A 20954-nucleotide genomic window follows, 5' to 3' on the forward strand; every position below is an offset into this window, starting at 1 on the left:
TTGCTCTCTTGGGGAGAGGTGGAGGAAGAAAAAATTGAAATACACAATATTATGAAAATAAATGTTAAAAACTATCTTCATGTGTATTTAGAAAAATAAAGTACTATTAAGAAAAAAAAAGTTGCTGTCCTAATTAAAATATTTTTAACAGGGAAAATTTTTTTCTTACTTCCTTCCTGTATTCTTCACAGTCTTTATAGGTGTATATGCTTCAGTGTAACTATGTAATTTTCCTAACTCCAAAGGAAAGTGTACAAACAACACAAATTTTTTATAGATTTCCATAGATCACAGAAAAAGTGTCTTTTTTCTCCCTCACTCCATATATATGCGCTTTAAATCAAGCCACTTAAAAAATAATCATTTCCACTGTCAGCCTAAATTATTCTTCCTCTCCCAGCCAAAATTCTGAGTTTTTAAGGAGGAGCTTTAAAAAGTAGGAACTTAAAAAATGCTTGTTGACTGACAATATCTGTAGTCTGTGATATAGATATACAAACAAAGTGACATTTCTCCCTACAGCCAAAAAGGTTTTAGTTCCCTGAAAACAAATGAAATGCATATCAAATTTATGGCAGTCTTTCACTAACATTACAACACATAATGCACATGTGTTGTTCAGTCATTTCCGTCCTGTCTGATTCTTCATGATTCCATTTGGGATTTTCTTGGCAAAAATATCAGAGTAGTTTGCCATTTTCTTCGGCAGCTCATTTTACAGAAGGGGAAATGGAAGCTAATAGTGACTTGCCCAGGGTTACACATATAATGCATAAATGTTAATATAAACTACCACTTCACAGACAGTTCTCAATATAGAGAAATAATGAAGTGCTAGCCCTAGTAATGGGCAACTAGGTTGTGCACTGGATGAAACGTGGACTTGAAGTCAGGAAGAATTACCTTCATGAGTTTAAATCTGTCCTCTGAAACTTAGTAGCTCTATGATGCTGGGCAAGTCACTTCACCCTGTTTGCCTCAGTTTTCTCATCTGTAAAATGAGCTGGAGAAGGAAATGGCGAGCCACTGTGGTATATCCGAGAAAATAACACGGAATAGGACAGGACATTTGGGGAATATACTTGCCTCATACCTCTATCTCTGGAGGGAGCCTAGGACTCTTTCTACCACTTCAAACTAGTCTCAGACACTGCCCAGAATTAAAGGTCCAGATTCATATGGTTTCTAAATGGCTGCTTAGAAGGTTTATAAAATATGACAAATATCAACAGCAATAGGATTTTCTCTCATTTGGTTCCAGTCTCTAGCCAGGAGTGAGCCCTGACAAATTAGCAGAAGGTCTGAACTTCTGTTCTTTTATCTCTGCCATAGATTATTTGTTCACTTCCCCTTTCCTTTCTGTGTTCTCATTGACAAGTAATGAAAAACATAACCAGGAACAGTTTGGATCTATCCTTTGTCTAGATTGCTTTTATACTAATTAAAACCACTATTTCCCCTCAGACACTGATGGACACAACCCAGGACACTAATATCAAGAGCCTTGGGAGCAGTCATCCTTCCCACCCAGTGCCTCAGTCATCACTTTAGGAAGTTAGCCCTGGGAGACGCAGCCCAACAAATGCTGCTGCGGGGGCTGCAGCCACAGTCCTGACAACCCACTGGTTTCAGCTTGATTGATCTGCACTTGTGGTGGAGAGAGTCAGGTTTTGCTGTTTCTTTGATTCTGCGGGAGGGCTCAGCCTAGTAAATTCTGAAAATGATATGTCATAAATTCAAAAGATGTTCTTCTCTGCCTTCATTTGGACCATATTTTCCCCCAACGGTCTTGCTTATTTCATCACTTATTTTATTTCTGTCCATAATTCCCCATATGCTGCAGCTCCTATCATTTTGGCATCTAAAGTCTTCATGTCCTTGAAGAGACTTTCCAGTCTGCAGAGATGGGGTCCATTTCACTTCTAATCTTCCATCTCACTCAGTCTCAAGGCCGGCAGAGCTTGTTCTAGGATTTCTGCCCTTTTGAAAACAGAAAAGGCAGCTTGGTCACCATATCGGTCTGCTCCCCACCATATTCTCTCTTCTTCATTCAGGCCAATGGAGCAGCCCTAGCCTTTCTAGATCTTGATTCAAGTCTAGGATACCCATTGTACCACGACCATTTATTTATTTTTAATAATTATAACTTTTTATTGACAGAACCCATGCCCGGGTAATTTTTTATAACATTATCCCTTGCACTCACTTCTGTTCCGATTTTTCCCCTCTCTCCCTCTATCCCCTCCCCCAGATGACAAGCAGTCCCATACATGTTAAATTGATGACCATTTATTTTTACTGGCACTCTCTTAGACATGGTTAACTAAGGTTTTTTAGGATGCCCTTCTCCTAAGTTTGGATGTGGAAAAGCCTGAGAAAACTGCTTCTGGGAGAGCTGAAATGATGAGAAATGGAAGTTCTTTGGGGATAACTGAGCATGTGTTTGCATCTTGTTATTGGTTCTGGTCTGCTAGGAGCCTTATGGATAGCAACCAGAGCCTTAGCTTTCCCCCCCCTTCACTTCTCTCTGTTGTTTTGACCCTTTTGCTGAGGACATCTAGTAAGAGACAATGCTTTAGGGGAAAGACTCTTGACCATTCCCACTGAAGCTGCTGTATGGTACCATAAAATGGAACTTGGTTCTTTGCCTTTGCATGAATTCTATTTAGTTTTAGGCAAAGGGATTGGAAACTATCATTTTATGAATTTTGAAAGCTCAGGAGAGTGAGCCTTTGGGTGTCTAGGCTTCCCAGCATCTCACTTTTGAAGCCATCTCAGTATTGATGGCTTGAGGAAAAAAAATCTACCACTGGGACACAACCTAATGGTAACCCTGGGGCATTCAGGGAGGACTCTTCTATTCTTGTCTTGGTGTATCAGATTGGACAATGGTTAGAACATTGAATCTGGAGTCAGGAACACCTGAATTCCAGATCAACCTTAGGCACTTACTATTTGTGTGACCTTGAACAGCTCATTTAGCTTCTGCCTAAATCTCCTTATCTAGAAAATTGGTATAATTATACACTGTTTCCTAGGGTTGTTGTGAGGATCAAATGAGATATTTGTAAAGTGCTTCTAACATTGCCCGACATATAATAGGTACTATATAAATGCTAGCTATTATGATTCATATTTCTTTTTTAGTTTGTGATGAGTAATTTTATAATAACTTAGGAAGCAAAGTTCTTTAAGCTCTATGATTTATTAGCAAATGCAGAACAAAATGGGTCCAAGGCCTCTCAGCAGACACAAAGACCCTGCATACAGATTTTACCCAGATAATTATTCATTAAAAGTAAACAAAGAAACAGGATATAAACAGGATGTAAGTCTTGAGTAACCCCATTCCTTATTGGAGGAAAGATTTGGGAGTTTTTGAGATGGGAGGAGGAAAGCGAAGAAGTATAATTTCTTGAAATCAAGTTTTACAGGAGAATAAAAGTAAAATTTCCAAATGGATATTGTTCACAAAATTAGGTCATTACAGTTCTAACAAAGTCCATATTTGTTTGTTGTCATTTTATAACATTCTCTTTTGATTGTTTTGTGGTGATTCTTTTTTCATTAACATTATTGAAATCATTGTTTTTATTATTTTCTTGGTTCTTACTTAACTCTGTATCAGTTCTTTGTACTTGTTACATTTGCTATTTTTATACAGTACAAATCATATTGTATAACATTCATGTACTATACTTATTCACTTCTCAATTGATAGGCATCTGCTTTATTTCTAGTATTTTGACACCATAAATGAAGCAAAATATTTTGATCTATGTGGGGACTTGTTTTGTAACAGTGAGGCAATTAGTTGGTACAATGAATAGGATGCTAGACCTGAGTTCAAATCCATCCTCAGACATCTACTCGTTGTATGAACATGGGAAAATCACCTAATCTGTGCCTCAGTTTCCTCATTTGCAAAATGGGGATAATAATAGTCCCTACCTCAGAGTTGTCGTGAAAATCAAGCTATTAATTGTGTACAAAGCTATTATATATATTGTTATTATTATTATATTGTGTACAAGCTATTAATTGTGTACAAAAGTACATAGTAGGCACTGATTAAATCCTATGGCAATGATCATGTCAGTCCCTTCTTGGAAAAATCTAGTAATGGAATCTCTGATTCAAAGGGCACAAACATTTACTAATTTTATTTGCACAGTTCCAATTTGCTTTTCCAAATGGTTGTGCAGCTTCACGGCTCCACCAACAATGCACTAGTGGGTCCATAAGGTGAAGGAGTCTGTTTGAACCAACTCAAGAAAACTGGTTGTTAAATTTTCATTGTGAACAATTATACCTTGGAAATGGGCAAATGCTACAAACCAGGACTTAATTTAGTGTTTTGTTGATTGTCTAGAGCTAAGAAAGTGATGGAGAAAATGTTCCTAATGCAGATTAATCTGAAGAGTGTGTTGTTAAAACATTTAGGCGCACACCCCTGAGACTGCCTAACTTCCCAAAGCCCTTCCAACCGGATTATTCCACTTTTTGTCATCTTCAATTTGAGATTTGAGATGAGACTCAGGATTGATTTCTCCTATATTAGAAATGAACACTTCTAAGTTTGCAGGTCTCCCTTTGAGACCAGGTTGTTCATCTCTTTGGAGCATTTATCTCTCTGGTCGCATACAGAGTCTCCCCAAAGTCTTTGTGTGGCCTTAAGCTCTAATAACATTGATAACTTAGATGTTAATTTAATCGTTGATTATATATATGTATATATATATATATAGTTAACTTAATAATTGATAAGTGTTAATAATAGTCAGTATTTAATCATTTAAAATCAAGCTTCAGTGGCTTAAAAGTGCACTCAAACTCTCGCCACATGGGGCATCCCAGATAAAAGTCAGGGAAGACAAGGCTGGGAGAGCACGTGGAGCCCCCAGGCTCTCCTCTGATTGAATCAGTGTTCCAGCACCTTGCTGGTCAATGGGTGCAAGGCCATTTGGGCCTTTTTCAGCTGAACCGCGCGGGCTAACCGAGGGCTATTTAGCAGCTCCTTCATAGCAGCCCGTGGGTGTAGCGGGGACGCGAAGGTGCTCTACTAGGGCTGCACCTCCCACGTGGCTCCCTTCTGGGTCCCGTGGGGCTCTCCGGAGCATGCGCGCCAGCTGCTCGCGGCCTCCCGACTACATTTCCCGGAAGGCCTTGCTCGCCAGAGGGGCCAGGGGGCCGGCCCCACGTGGGTTTCCGATCTCTGAGCAACCGCGTCACCGGAAATCATGCACGCCCCCCGCTCCCGCGCCACCTCAGCGAGGCGCGGCTGCCAAGTGGCAGAGGCCAGAGTGGAAGCGGCCAGTGCAGACCTCCCGGAGCCGCCGGAGACGCCCGAGCCCCGAGCCCCGAGCCCGGCCGTGCACGCCCCCGCCCCGCCCGGTCCGGAGACCAACGTGGTGAGTGAGCGCTACCCTCCAGGCTACCCCGGGAGCCCAGCGCGGGCTGAGCCCGGAGCGGGGAGCCCACCCCCGGCCCCTGCCCCAGCGTCCCCGGCCCTGGGCTCCCTCCCCCGAGCGTTCCCCACCCCCGGACCCCTTCAGTCTCCTGGAGCTCCCTCTCCTCCCGGCATCCTCCCAGCTCCCTCCCTCTGGAGCCCGTCTCGCCCTCCCTCCCCCGACCCCCTCAATGTCCGGGACTCCCCGACCTTGGGTCTCCTTCGTAGCGCTCCCCCCCCCCCCATTACCTCAGTGCCCTGGACTCTTCACGGGATCCTCTGAGTCTCTTCCCTCTAGACGCCCCTTTCTCTGCCCCTCATCCCTCAAGCTCCTGGACCTCGAAGAGCCCTCTCCTTTGACCCCCTTCAGTCTCCCCAACTTGAGAAGTCCCCTCCCTTCACGAGCTCCCCCCTCGGACCCCCTTCTCCGACCTCCCTTTCAATCTCCCAGACCTCCCCAAGAACCCTCCCGGGGACACGCCTCGCCCTCTGGGACTCCTCCACCCTCTGGGACCTCTCCCGGAGCTCCTTCCTCTGACCCTTCTTTCAGTCTCCCAGACCTCCCCAGGAACTGGCCCAGGAATGAGTCCCTCACTCTCCTGGCCCTTTCCCCCGAGCCCTTCTGCTCCCAGGAGACCCTTTCCCCCTTGAATGCTTGGAGCCGCATCTCTAGAACATCCTCCCCTTCCCTCAGCCTCCTCCCTCAGACGCCCTTTTCCAAATCTTTCCCTTTCTCTGGCCCTTTTGATGCTCCTCAGTCTTCTCTCCCAACTTTCCAGACCTCCTCTCCCAGGTCCCTCTTTCCCCCCCCCCCCCAAAGCTTCCAAATGCTTTTCTGGATCCCCCGAGTGCCCTCCTTCCCATGGTTTCTTAGCCCCCGCGCCTCTATTCCTTTGGCCCCTCCCATCTCAACCCCTCCTTTGTAGAAAAAACCCGAGGAACCCAAGTTCTCCCATCTAGATTGAGGGGTAATAAGAGGGGACCAGTTCCTAGAACCTGAGCCTGAGAGCTGGGAAGCCGAGCAAGTCTCTCCACAGTTAACCCTTCCATGTCTCCACTTTCCCCATTGGGTTTGGAGGGTTGGAAGAATTTGGGGGGAGTTTTGTAGAAGCCACCAATGACTTGCAAAGGCCAGAAGAGCACCCCGAAAATGTTTAGAAACCACAGTGCATAAAACATATGTATGCTGTTGTGTAAGAGCCACATACGTTGACTTTTAATGCTACAATAATTCCGACTTCTCTGGTATGAAGGGAGGGCCAAAATTTTTTACATAGATTTCCAGGTTTGGGGGAGGGAGGAATGGGTGGGTATGATATAGAAGAGGTAATTATATTTCCTTTACTTCTCCAGCCTGCCTGCAGCTGTCTCTGCTTTCTTACTTTAAGTGGTGGGAGCTTAGTGGTATAAGCAATGGCCTCTGAACTCTTAACAGCCAGGGTGCACCAGGTGAGTGTGAGTTCCATCTTTGAATATCCTAGCTGAAGGAGTAGGAGCTCTTAGAAGTGGACTGTACTCATTGAGGTGGAAAGGAGCTGAGCAATCTTGAAGCATTTCTTAAGTAAATTTTCTTGAATAAGCAGATTCTGCCTTTAGTGGTCCAGTTTTCCCAAGCTTCACACGTGGCATGGGAAACCAGTCAGTCGGCTGAGCTCAGATAAAAGGGAGCAAGCACTCTTGCTTGCCCTTGCCCTTCCCTAAGTAACGTAATGGCACGCTCCGTGACTTCTCTGGAGGTGGCTGTAAATCTTGCTCCAGTGGAGTCCCTTCCCTAATTCTGTCCTAGAGGGAGCAGTTCTGTTCCTTTCTAGCTAGATTGTCTTGGAATTGGAGTGTTGTCAATAATGGTGGGGGCCGCTGGGTAGCTCAGTGGATAGAGCTCCTGGCCTGGAGTCAGGAAAACCTGGCCTCAGACATTGGCTGGTGACCGTGACCAAATCACTCCCCCGCATTTGCCAGCCTCGTTTCTCAGCTGTAGAACGGGGACACTTTGGAGAAGAAATGGCAAGCCTCTCTAAGGTCTTTGCCGACAAAGTCCATGGCAAGCTTGAGAACTAGGATTCTCTTCGTACAGATCTTTACCTGTTTATGGCTCATGCCTTACAAGAAGAAGGCAAGATTCTCAACCAAACTATGATAAAGGAGAAGAGTCGCCCCAAGTATCTAATGTAAAGTGGGGGTGTGGGAGGGGTTGGCACTTAGAAATGAAGTTTCTTTAAATCTTAAATTGGTTTTTTTGGGAAAGTACTCATGACAGCCACATGTGACCAGCTGTGTCAGGGATATAAAGACAAAGCTTTGAACACTGATTGAACCATAGTCTAGTACTCTGTGGCCTTGCTTCTCTTCTCTGGCTCACATTTAGAATGGTCTTGGGGTAGCCTTAAATCTATCTGGTGTTTCAGGAGATGCTGACATTCAGAGATGTGGCTGTGGGCTTCACCCAGGAGGAGTGGGGACACTTGCACCCATATCAGAAGGCTCTCTACCGGGATGTGATGCTGGAGAACTACCAGAACCTGGTTTTCCTGGGTAAGGGCAGATGCAATGCTTTATTTGTCCTGGCAACTGGAGGCATGGATTCTAGAACTCCAGAGTATGGAGGCTCCAAGTTCAACATAGAGGGGGCTTCTCAGCAGCAACAGGCATGGGTATAGTGGGATAGAAAAGCAAAAATTGCCTGTTTTCTAGAGCCAGCCATTGCATGTTGTGGGCCTAGTGGGCTAATTTGCTCCCATCGATCAGTCGACTGGATCGGGGACTAATTCTCTGTTTGAGCCCCAAATCTGGTCTGTGACCCTATTCCTTCTACTTCTAGGAACAGACCACAGAGCATTTCTGAGCAATCCTTTCTCCACCTCTGGGGAGTCCCAGCATGCTGCTTTTTCCCCAAACAGTGAAGGAACTAGGATTGGCTCCCAAACTGACACTGAACCCAGCATTTTTCCATTTCCAATGAACAGGACTTGTTGTTTCCAAACCGGCTATGATTGACCAATTGGAACGAGGTGAAGAATTTTGGATACCAGAGGGAGATGTCCCCAGAGGCCCCCGTCCAGGTGAGGGAATGAAAACAGATAAGTCCAAACAAGGAAGGAGAAAGGACTCGTCTAATGTCTTTCCTGCTTTGTCTGTCTGGAGAAGAGTCAAGGCACACTCCGCCCTACTCCATTGTCCTATCATGGTGATGTCCACACACACACACATATCTGTCTGCTTGGATTTTCTTTTTGCTTTGTGCAGTTTTATAAAGGCTTTTTATAGTCCTCATACTTATCCACCTTAAGAAATGGTTAGTAGCCTTCCATTACATCTTGTTACATTTGGTACAGCTTCTCCATTCTCTGGGCTGCTTCCAGTTTCTTTTATTTAATTTATTTGTTTATTTACTTATTCATTCATTCATTTATTGAAATTTTTTTTTAAAGTTAATTTTTATTTATTTTTAACACACATTGCTTTTTGAATCTTGGTAGGAGAAAAAAGTAAAAGGAAAAACTCATGGGGGAGATAAAAAAAAAAAACAGAAAAAAGAATTAAACATAGCATATATTGATTTACATTCAGTCTCCTTAGTTCTTTTTCTGGATGCAGATGGCATTTTCTGACCAAAGTCTATTGGGATTGCTTTGGATCACTGAACTGCTAAGAATCAAATCTTTCATAGTTGATCATCACACAGTCTTGCTGTTACTGTGTATACTATATTCCTGCTTTTGTTTGTTTCTCTCAGCGTCAGTTCATGTAAATCTTTCCAGGCCTTTCTAAAATCAGCTTGTTCACCATTTGTTGTAGAACAATAATATTCCAATACCTTCATATACCACAAGTGATGGGCATCTAGTCATTTTCCAATTCTTTGCTATGACAAAGAACTGCTGCAACATTTTTGCACGTGTGGTCCTTTTCCCTCCTTTATGATTTCCTTTGGAAACAGACCCAGCCATGGCACTGCTGAGTCAAAGGGTATACACAGTTTGATAGCCCTTTGGGCATAGTTCCAAATTGCTCTCTAGAATGGTTGGATCATTTCACAACTCCACCAACAGTGCATTAGCATCTCAGTTTTCCCACATGGTCTCCAACATATCATTATCTTCTGTCATCTTAGCCAGTTTGAGAGATGTGAGTTGGTATTTCAGAGTTTTAATTTGCAATTTCTCTAATCAATATTGATCATAGCATTTTTTTATTTTTTACATAACTCTAGATGGCTTTAATTTCCTCATCTGGAAATTGTTCATATCCTTTGACTACTTATCAACTAGGGAATGATGTGTATGCTTATAAATTTGCACAGTTCTTTATATATTTTAGAAATGAGACCTTTATCAGAAATACTGGCCATAAATATTTTTTTCCCAGCTTTGTGCTTCCCTTTTAATCTTGTTTCTGTTGGTTTTGTTTGTGCAAGTGTTTCCAGATTCTTCAGTGATAGATTGATTTGACTTCTTTCCAGACCTGCAATTTTTGTCCTAGGGAAATATTAGTGAGCAGCCTTGCTCCGCTTCTACATACCTTACAAACAGTGCTGTTGCCAAATCTTTTCACAAGTGAATGCAACTCTTTCAAGCCAAACCAAATCCAACTAGAATATATTCCAAACAGAAAGTGAAACAAGTGGGACTATTATTTTTGTAATGTATTCAACAAGAACTTTCTAAGCTCTTGCCGGCTTCTATGTTGAGTACTGGGTCTGTAAAAACCGTCACTTTCCCTCATAAAGCTTCCAGTCTCATTTGTGAGACAACATAAACTTTGAGTTCTAGTCTTTCATCTTCAGTTGGGCATCTCAAACTAGATGTCCCCCATAGACATCTCAAATTCATCTTGTTCAAAAACTATCTTTCCTCCTCCTTCCTTTTCCCCCGCCCCTTCCAGAATTCCCTGTTATTCTCAAAGGCATTCCCTCTGAGGGTTAGTAAGGGGTAGAAGATGTGGCTGTGGGACCTTCCTCAGATATAGAGAAGCTTGATAGCTGGGAGGGGGAATAACTTAATTTTAGATGTGTTGAATTTAAGATGGCTTCAGGGCATGCAGTTTGAAATATCCAGTAGCGATAGGGACCTACAATTCTGGACAGAGCCTGGTGCTGAACGTGTAAATCTGGCAGTTATCTATATGAATATGACAGTTAAATCTATGGTAGGTAGTTAAGTCACTGAAAGAGAGTATAGACGGCAGGTGGAGAGGATGTGAAAGTAGAGGAAAAGGTCTCTGTGAATTGTATGGTGAAGGTGGAAATGAGGCTGGATAATATGTAGGGCAATCTTGCCATTACACACAAGTGTTCTTTCCTGAATAGAAATTGACATTTTCCAATCCAGTCACAATTTCTTATCTTAGATCCACATATCCCTGTAATTCATCCCTCTTACACCTGTTTTTTGGAGCTCATCAGAGCCTGTTCTCTCCACCTCTCATTACTTCCTCAGGTTCTGACTTAGGGGCCTTCTGCTCCATCCTAACCCTGTAGCCATTTATTTTCTCTTGTATGATTTCTGCTCTTGAATCTCTTACCTGCTTAGCTCATCACTGCTGTAGTTCTGCCATACTTTAATTCTAGATTATTCCATGATCCATTTCCTTTACTCTACTCTCATGAATGAAGGTAGATAAAATTCTACCATCATGTTGACTGGGTGCATTACAAAGTCATATTATTCAGTCTTTACTGTGAGGTCTTCATCTTCAGCAAGACAACCCTTTTATTCCTTTTTAACTTGTTTCCTTTTATTCCTTTTTAACTTGTTTCCTGTCTCCTTACAATAGCCATTCCAAATTTCTCTCTTAAAGTTTCTGCCTGCCCCCACTCCCTCCTTTGCCTTTCTCAGCTGAGATCTCTGTCTTTTATTTTATTTTAAAAAAAATTTCACACACACACACACACACACACACACATAATACAAAGCTATGAAAGCCATTCATATTTCTTCCTCTTTCATTTTTTGTCTCAAAGTTCCCTGGCATCAGATCCCAACTCTCCACTTTTCCCTTTGACCAAAGTCTATTGGTCTCTGACAGAACCAGCAGATTCTAGTGGCTACATGTTATCTCCAAGGTTAATTATTAGCCCCCTCCCCCACCTTTTTTTTTTTTTTTTGCCTTTTTTTTAATTTAATTTTTTTCTAAATACACATAAAAACAATTTTAGCATTTAAAAATTTTTTTGAATTCCAAATTCTTTCTTTCCCTCCCCCTTTTCTGGAGAAGGTGGTAATTTGCTATTCGTGTGGTACATATGCAGTCATGCAAAACTTTTCTATATTGGCTACATTGCAAAAGAAAACAGACAAAACAACTAGGAAACATAGAGTTTAAAATAGTATGCTTTGATTTGTATTCAGAATCAATTAGTTCTTTCTGGGAATTGGATGATATTTTTCATAAGTCCTAAGGGATTGTCTTTATTCATTGTTGAGAATAGCTAAGTCATTGACAGTTGATCAACTTACAGTATTGCCGTGACTGTGTATCATGTTCTCCTGGTTCTGATCACTTCACTTTGATTCATGTAAGTCTTCCTAGGTTATTCTGACAGCATCTCCCTCGTCATTTTTTACAGCACCCCATTATATATATATTTTATATTATCCCATCACAATCGTACCACAGCTTGTTCAACCATAATTAATGGACATCCCCTCATTTTCCAGTTTTTTGCCATTACTTTTTTTCTTTCATCTTTTTGGGATATAGACTTAGTAGTGCTCAAAGGATATGCAGTTTTTTAGCCTTTTGGGTATAATACCAAATTGCTCTCCAGAAAGTTTGGATCAGTTTATAACTTAACCAACAGTATATTACTGTCCCAGTTTTTCCACGTCTCCTTGACTATTTGTCATTATCCTTTTCGGGCACATTAGCTAACCTAAGATGTATGAACCTCAGAGCTGTTTTTATTTGCATTTCTCTAATCAGATTTAGAACAATTTTATATGACTATAGATAGCTTTGATTTCTTCTGAAAATCCCATCTTCATATCCTTTCAACATTTCATTTGTGATCTTATAAATTTGACGCAGGTTTCTATATATTTGAAAAATGAGGCCTCTATTAGAGAAACTAACCATAAAAGTTTTCCTGAGTTTCCTGCTTTCTTTCAACTCTTGATTATATGGATTTTGTTTTTGTAAAAGCTTTAATGTAATAAAAATTATCCATTTTACATCTGGTAATGCTCTGCTTTATTTGGTTATAAATTCTTCCTTTATTCATGGATCTGACCAGGTAAAGTATTCCATATTTCCTTAATTTTCTTTTTATCGCCTTTTATGTCTAAATCATGTACCCATTTTGACCTTGTCTTGGTATGTGGTGTGAAATGTTGGTGAAATTGATGCTTCTTTAATTTCTTTTTCTAAAATGCGATTATTTGAGTATTCTATTTCCTCTTCTGTTAATCTGGGCAATTATATTTTTGTAAATATTCATTTTGCTTAGATTGTCTGACTTACTGGCAGGTAATTGAGCAAATAACACCTAATAATTGCTTTAATTTCCTCTTTATTGGTGGTTAATTCACCCTTTGCATTTTTGATATTGGCAGTTTGATTTTCTTTTTCTTTTTTAAAGTCAACTTAGCCAGTGGTTAATTGTTTTTTCCCATAAAACCAGCTTCTAATGTTATTAGTTCATTGATTTTCTTACTTTCAGTTTTACAAATCTTTTTTTGTTTTCGGGATTTAGTTTGGGTCAAATTGGAGATTTTAAAATTTGTTCTTTTTCTAAAGGTTTTTAGTTACATGCTTTATTTACTGATTCATTTTTTTCTCTGTTGTTACAAGCTTTTAGAATTTAATGAAATTATTCATTGTTTTTATGAAATTTTCCTTGATCCACTCATTCTTTAGGATTAGATTATTTAGTTTCTAATTAATTTTTAGTTTATGTTTCGATGTTTCTGTATTGAATGTAATTTTTATTGCATTGCGTTCTGAAAAGGATCCATTTAATATTGTGTTTTTCTTCAGTTGTGTCATGAAAGTTTTTTAAAATTGGGAATTTGTGTTAGGCTAGGCTAGGCTCTGTACTTCTGGAGGAATTTTCTGTCTTTCGTCATTCTGGTCTTCGTTGTTTGGGATGCTATCACTGCTTTTTCTAAAATATTCAGTATTATGCTCTTCAAGGATTTCAGACTTACTTCACACCAGGGAGCTACAAAACTAAATAGGCCCTAATGCCTGTGATTTGGGGAATAATCTGATAATTTTTCCTCTTTTTTTGAGTTTAGCAGGTTCTTGATATTGGTTAGGGTCTGGATACGTTCCCGTTTCCTATCAGCTAGCTGACTCAGCATTTTACTGACAAAAGTGTAGGATATCCACAGTCCTTACTTCATGCCCTTTGCTATTCACCAAGAGACCCTTACCAAATCCATGGGTTGAAATTGGGATTCTGCTTCAAAATGAGACTGACATGGGACAGGCCACCCCTTTTTGAAAACTCTGACTCGACTACTTGCTGTGATCTGGATCCATGAAAAATGTCTCTTCATTTACCTGATCATTACTTGGTCTAGTACTCTTCCTTTGTCATTGTTGGAGAGAATTACATTGTACTGGTCCTCCCAATTGGGTAAGTTTTCCTATCTCCCCTGAAGTGCTTTCCTTCTCTAGTCCTGCATCTTAGAACTTCCTTCAGGACTGTGCTCAGACCTAAGCTTCTGCAAAATTCTTTTCCTATTCATTTCCCTCCCAATTTGCCCAACCTCTTTCCCAGCTGCTTAGTGCCTTCCATTTTGAGATTAGAGTCCATCTATATGTTTTATGTACATAGTTTTTCAGTGTTGTCTCCTTCACTAAAATGTTTGCTCCTTTTTCTTTTTTTTTTTTTTTTTTTTTTTTTTTTTATTTAATAGCCTTTAATTTACAGGATATATACATGGGTAACTTTACAGCATTAACAATTTGCAAACCTCTTGTTCCAATTTTCACCTTCTTACCCCCTCCCTAAATGGCAGGATGACCAGTAGATGTTAAATATATTAAAATAGAACTTAGATACACAATAAGTATACATGACAAACATTATTTTGTTGTACAAAAGAATCAGACTTGAAATTATTGTACAATTAGCTTGGAAAATCAAAGATGCAGGTGTGCATAAATATAGGGACTGGGAATTCAATGTAATGGTTTAGTCATCTCCCAGAGTTCTTTTCTGGGTATAGGATTCAAGTTCATTACTGCTCCATTAGAAATGATTTGGTTGATCTTGTTGCTGAGGATGGCCTGATCCATCAGGACTGTCATCATCTAGTATTGTTGTTGTATATAATGATCTCCTGGTCCTGCTCATTTCACTCAGCATCAGTTCTGTAAGTCTCCAGGCCTTTCTGAAATCATCCTGTTGGTCATTTCTTACAGAACAGTAATATTCCATAATTTTCCTTATACCACAATTTATTCAGCCATTCTCCAACTGATGGACATCCATTCAGTTTCCAGTTTTCTAACCACTACAAAGGGCTGCAAACATTCGTGCACATACAGGTCCCTTTCCCTTCTTTATAATCTCTTTGGGATATAATCCCAGTAGTAACACTGCTGGATCAAAGGGTATACAAGTTTGATAACTTTTGTTGCTCCTTTTTCTTCATAAATTTATATGCAACTTTTGTTTTGGGGAATCACTAAATAGTAAATTTGTGCTACCTTATTCTTTCTGAATATTTTTAGATGTTTTTTTACACTAAATTCTTGTTTTTTGTTTTTTTTTTTTAATCCATTCTGCCACCCCTTTAGTGTTTTAAGTTTTAGGTTATGTTTATTTCTGTTTCCTTTCATTTATTCCTTTTATATTGATTTTTATCCCTTCCTCTTCGATAGTTTCTCCCCCTCCCACCATGATTAGCTTTTATACATGCTATTTTCATTCCCCACACCTTTTTAGTCTGATGTCCTTGGAGGACTGATATTCTGTGTTTCTATGTAATTGCTTCAGGATTGATTTGAAAATTCTAATTATTAGAATATTTATTCTTTATGATTTGAATGTGGCTATTACCTTTAACTTTTGTCTCTAATAATTCCTTTATAATTTACAGAGAATAAGTATCTCCTTTTGTAGGAAGCTTCAAGGTATAATGAAAATCTTTGAATTGAACTCAAATGATTGATTTGAGTTCAATTTAGTATCATGTGACATTAACTATCCATGATTGTTCGATCATTAGTTCTTATTTAAACAATAGTTGATCTCATATATTATAATAAGTTTTTTGAAGATCATGAAAATTACCAGGAAATACGATTTACATTTCTATATTTTAATGTTTTTTATTGGTGGAGGAGATAGAAAACATATTTATGTGATAGGCTATTTCTTTTAAATTTCTTTTAGGATGGGAGAATTGGCCGAAATCAAACCATCATTTCCAAAGCTGGGCATTTCTCTGGAAGAATACCAGGGAAGACTCACAAGTTATGGTCCTCCGGCTCCCTATCTGGAAGAAACCATAGAAGGTGGGTCCAGGGTAGAGAGGCAACAGAGTAATGAGGAAAAACCTTTTGAATGTAATGACTGTGGGAAGACCTTCCGCCTGAGCACAGCTCTTGCTATGCACCAGAGAGTTCATACTGGAGAAAAACCTTATGAATGTAATGAGTGTGGGAAGGCCTTCAGGCAGAGGGCACATCTTACTCAACATCAGAAAATTCATTCTGGAGAGAAACCGCACGAATGTCAAGAATGTGGGAAGGCATTTCGCCTGAGCGCAGCTCTTGCTATGCATCAGAGAGTTCATACTGGAGAGAAACCGTATGAATGTACAGAGTGTGGGAAGGCCTTCAGGCAGAGGGCACATCTTACTCAACATCAGAAAATTCACACGGGAGAGAAACCTCATCAGTGTAAAGAATGTGGGAAGGCCTTTCGTCTCAGCACCGCTCTTACTATGCATCAGAGAGTTCATACTGGAGAGAAACCTTATCAGTGTAAGGAGTGTGGCAAGGCCTTTCCCTTCAGCACAGCTCTCATTATGCACCAGAGAGTTCATACTGGGGAGAAACCCTATCACTGTAATGAATGTGGGAAGGACTTCCGCATGAGTACAGCTCTTACCATGCATTTGAGAATTCATACTGGAGAGAAGCCATATGAATGTGATGAGTGTGGGAAGGCCTTTTCTAGGAGTACAGACCTCACTCACCATCGGAGAGTTCACACAGGAGAGAAACCTTACCAGTGTGATGAATGTGGGAAGTCCTTCAGATGGTGGACACATCTTACTCGACATCAGAGACTTCATACTGGAGAAAAGCCTTATCAATGTGAAGCATGTGGGAAGGCTTTCAGCCGCAGAACGCACCTTACTCGGCATCAGAAAGTTCATAGTGGGTAGAAGTCTTAGGAATATGAGGCTTTTTGTCAGAGTACACACTTAACAGAGTTTATTCTGGGGAGAAACCTTATATAATTATTATGGGAGCATTAATAGAATCACATACCTCACTCAATGATAGAAAATTCGTACTGGAGACAGATACATTTATCATGTGGGAAGATCTGTTAGAACACAACTCTTAGTATCAGAATTCATATTGGAGAGATGCCTTACTAATTTAGTTTTTGGGGAAAGCCTTCTACCCGACCTCACTTCATTCTGTACATTAAAAATTGTATTGGATAGAAATCTTGTCACTATAATAAATCTGCAAAGGCTTTCTATCAGAGCTTATTTTTTAACTAATCATCAGAGTTCATACTCAAAAAATAACTTTCTGAATGTAGGAATTCCATCTGTCAGAATAAGACATTTATTTGACTTCAGATGATTCATACTGTATAGAGACTTTATGCAGGAAAGGCCTGCCAGAACACTGCTCTGAATATAATATTCATTTAGTAACTGAAATTATCAAAAAAAGTCTGAGTGGCTTTTTTAAAAAGAGGCCATTAAAGATTAATTAGGCTTTTTGGGGGACAGGTTTACTACAGTTGTCCTTTCAAATGATGCAGGATACAATTTATTGAGATTTCAATTAAGTGTTTTGACAGTTTCTCATGTTCTTGCACAAAAGAATGCAGAGTTCTAGACTAGATGATGGTGCTGTTAGATGATTTCAGAACTAGTTGGACAACCAGACCCCCCCAAATACAGTTATTGTTATGTCGGTAACAGTCTGGAGGGAACTCTAGTGGTGTGCTGAAGGGATTTATTGTTGGCTTTGTGTTGTTTAACTATTTTTTTGTTGACTTAGCATACAATGGCATGCTTATTACATCTGCAGGTAATGAAAAACTAGGAGGGACAATTAATACAGTATGTGGTAGGGTCATATTTAAAGTTCTTCACGGGCTAGAATGAAAGACCAAATGTCTTCCATTAAATAATCACTATTTGCTTCAGTGGAACTGGGGTACTGTTATAGCCACTTGCTTTACTAAGGTGCCCTCTTTATTCTGGATTCAAGTTTTCCATCTGTACAGGATTCAGGCTTGGGAGAGTTTGCCTTATATTTGAGAGGAATGTATATTTCTTAAGCTTTTAAGTCCCGATCCTTATACCCCAAAGGGAAAATTACTTAAAAGTAAAATTTATGCTTATATGTAGGTCTTCCAGGAATAACAAGGAAATAATCCCAATTTACTTTGAAGTAGAGTGTTACTGGAGGAAAGTAATTGGGTTGGTGAAAGTCTTTTTCCCCATGTCATGGGAGGACTCACTTTTTCCCCATGTCAGGAAGACTCTTCTGGCAAGTAGAGCTCTCTGAATAATGCTGGCATTTCTCTCCTCCTTGGATGGTAGAGGTTGGACAACTACTTGTTAGAGATCATTAAAATGGGAATTCCTTCCATGCCTGCTGAGATTTCTTCGATTATTCAAAAAATTCTATGAAAGAAACACTGAGCAATGAATGACGTCTCAAAGCACAGCTTTTACTCTACATCAGAGAATTCATGCTGGAGAGAAATCATAATATAATGAATGTGGAATGACCACTTGAAAGGTGACAGATCATTGAACCTCATAGTTATGTTATTGAAAAACCTTGTGAATGAAATATGAGTGGAATTTCCATAAAGTAAAACTTATCAAATACCTGAAACTGCATATGGGAGAGACTTCATAGTGTTGGAATGCTTTTTAATGAAATACTCATAGAATTCATCCTGAATATAAGCTTAGGAATGTAATCAGTGTGAGAATGTCTCCTGCCAGAAGATAGGACTTTTCTCAAATTAGACAACGCTGGAGAATCTTTGTGAATGCAGTCTTGAAAAGATTGTCTACATCAGAAGAATTTTTATTAGTAAGCAATTAACTAAAACATTTAGATTTCAAACTAAAATCAAATTTTAAAATTGATTTTAAAAATCAAAAACAAAATCCCTAGTTTCTCATAGTGGTTGTTCCAAACCCTTCCCTGTTCAAGTTTCCTGAAAATTTTCCTCAACTAGAATCCATGATTATGTTAGAAGACTTAGTATTCTCTGAGGAAAATTGTGGCGATTTCATAAGTGCTTTCTCCCTCCTTCCCCCCCAATTTTAGTCTTGTAAACTACTCAAAATCATCATTACCTGCTCTCTTGCATTTTAGTCAGAGGGAGAGGTGATGAGATTCTACATCTGGTGCTAGAAAGAACCTCAGGAGATCCTCTAACACAACCTCATTTTACAAATGAAATCAGTTTAGAGATGTGTAAGTCACTTGCCAGAGGTCACACAATAAGTGCCTAAGACATGCTTCAGCTCAATCCTCTGATTCAAGAGCCTTTCCATGGCAACACTAATAATCTTGGCTAAGGTCAAAGTCTCTACTTCTGGCCTTGATTCTATCCCTTTCACTGAAGAACTTATTCCAACAATAATTTTCCTTCTTCAGTCTTTGCTGGCTCCTTATCAGCTTCTTACAGGCATAATTCTAATTCATCTTTTTTTATTAATATAGTTAAACCCTGGGAAGTTAATAGTTGTTTGAATGGGAGGAAGCAATAATTTATTTAAGTCTTGCCAGTACAGGGTTATTTAGAAGGTAGGGGGAATTTCCATTGCTAAGTGGAATACAGCACTCTTTTATAGTGAAATCTTGTAGAATGATTTAGAGAAGATAATCTCATTTAATGGGGTCAGATTCCCTACCCCCAACTTCCTATTACCCAGAGCTATCAAAAGAAGGTTTGGGGTTACCCCTGGGTTATAGCTTTGGGAGAGCAGGTAACCAGAAGTTTGACAAGAAGCTTCTAAAGTTTTTCTTTTTGATTAATTTTGCTTTTTTTTTTCTTCTTGTTTATCGAGGATATAGAAGTCTGTTATCTCTGCCCCTACTTTCTCAGCTAGTGAATAATGTTAGTGCCACTGGACATCCTGCTGTTCTCCAACATCTATCTTTTTCTGAATCGAATAGAGAAATGGAAGCATTTCTTAATTTTTCTTCTTTCTTTCCAGTCGTCTTTTTCAGCAAAGACCAGAAGCTTGACCTTGTTTTCATGTCTGAAGTATTGTGTTTACTGTGTGCCAGACACAGTTCATGTTTGTTCTTTTTCATATGGGAATCGAATTAATATCCCTCTCTCTAGACCAATAGTTTGTATTTATTTCATGGGGTTCAGTCTTGCTGGTGTGATATGAATGTAGCTTAATGATCCCAATAGTTCTTGTACTCCCAACAGATTGTGGGGTATAGCAGTTAACAGCTGGTGGGAATTGGGAATTTCTTTTCTAGCAGGTTTAGTAATGCTTCCAAGTACTTTGTTTTTTTCCTAGTATATTTATTTTTTAATACACATTGCTTTATGAATTATTTTGGGATAGAAAAATCAGAGCAAAAGGGAAAATCAATGGCTTCTCAATATTTTAAAGAAACAGCTGACTTCTCATGACTACCCTTTGTGCTACCATCCCTTTTCTTTTTCTGTCCATTACCTCTCAAACTTTCTAAACTGAATGTCTTCAGATGTCACGTTCTCTATTCCATAGATTCTGGTTTTTGTCCCAACCATTCTACTAAAAAAATCCGCTGCAACGATCTAATCACTAAATTTAATAGCATTTTTTTTTCCTTACCTCTGAAGTATTTTACTGAACCATGGTTTCAAAGGTGCTGTGCTTGCTTCTTCATCTTTAACAGCTTCTATCTTCTTGGCTTTTTCCTGACTGTTTAAGGCAGATGAGACAGTTGGTGAAGTGGATAAAGTGCTAGGCTTGGACTAAAGAAGTCCAGAAGTAAAAACCAGCTTTGGACATGTAGCTGTGTGACCGTGGTCAAGTCATTTAACTTCTCAGCTTCAAGTTTTCTCATCTATAAAATGAGGAGAATAATAGCACCTACCTCCCAGGGTTGTGAGGATCAACTGAGATACTTTTTGTGAAACAAAACCTTAAAGTGCTATATAAATACTAGCTGCTATTATTGTTGTTATTTTTATTAACGTTTGTCATTTTGCCACCTTATTTTATATTTGCCTGTTGAGAATCTCATCCATTTATAGTAACTTAAGGTGTTACTTGCAACAGTAATGGCCATACTTGGAGAAGATGTCAGGTTATTTTTGAAGTAT

At 39.6% G+C, this 20954-nt stretch overlaps 1 protein-coding gene and 1 long non-coding RNA gene across 2 annotated transcripts; both read left to right on the forward strand.

Moving 5' to 3' along the window:
* The first annotated feature begins 5215 nt into the window (after positions 1-5215).
* On the forward strand, positions 5216-7975 carry LOC100913494. The gene is made up of 3 exons (XR_004231322.1): positions 5216-5411; positions 6803-6898; positions 7855-7975. It is a non-coding gene; the product is annotated as an uncharacterized LOC100913494 (long non-coding RNA).
* A 454-nt stretch (positions 7976-8429) lies between these two features.
* LOC116419030 (zinc finger protein 135-like) lies at positions 8430-20715 on the forward strand. Its single transcript, XM_031949018.1, has 2 exons — positions 8430-8508; positions 15795-20715. The coding sequence occupies exon 2, from the start codon at positions 15796-15798 to the stop codon at positions 16792-16794; it is 999 nt and encodes a 332-aa protein (XP_031804878.1). The 5' UTR covers positions 8430-8508; position 15795; the 3' UTR covers positions 16795-20715.
* Positions 20716-20954: the final 239 nt, after the last annotated feature.

Source organism: Sarcophilus harrisii, chromosome 1 (assembly GCF_902635505.1).
Source record: "Sarcophilus harrisii chromosome 1, mSarHar1.11, whole genome shotgun sequence".
NCBI classification, from domain to species: Eukaryota; Metazoa; Chordata; class Mammalia; order Dasyuromorphia; family Dasyuridae; genus Sarcophilus; species Sarcophilus harrisii.

Excerpts from the sequence above, each read along its gene's own strand:
- LOC116419030 (XM_031949018.1), top strand. The coding sequence starts at position 15,796 with ATGGGAGAATTGGCCGAAATCAAACCATCATTTCCAAAGCTGGGCATT.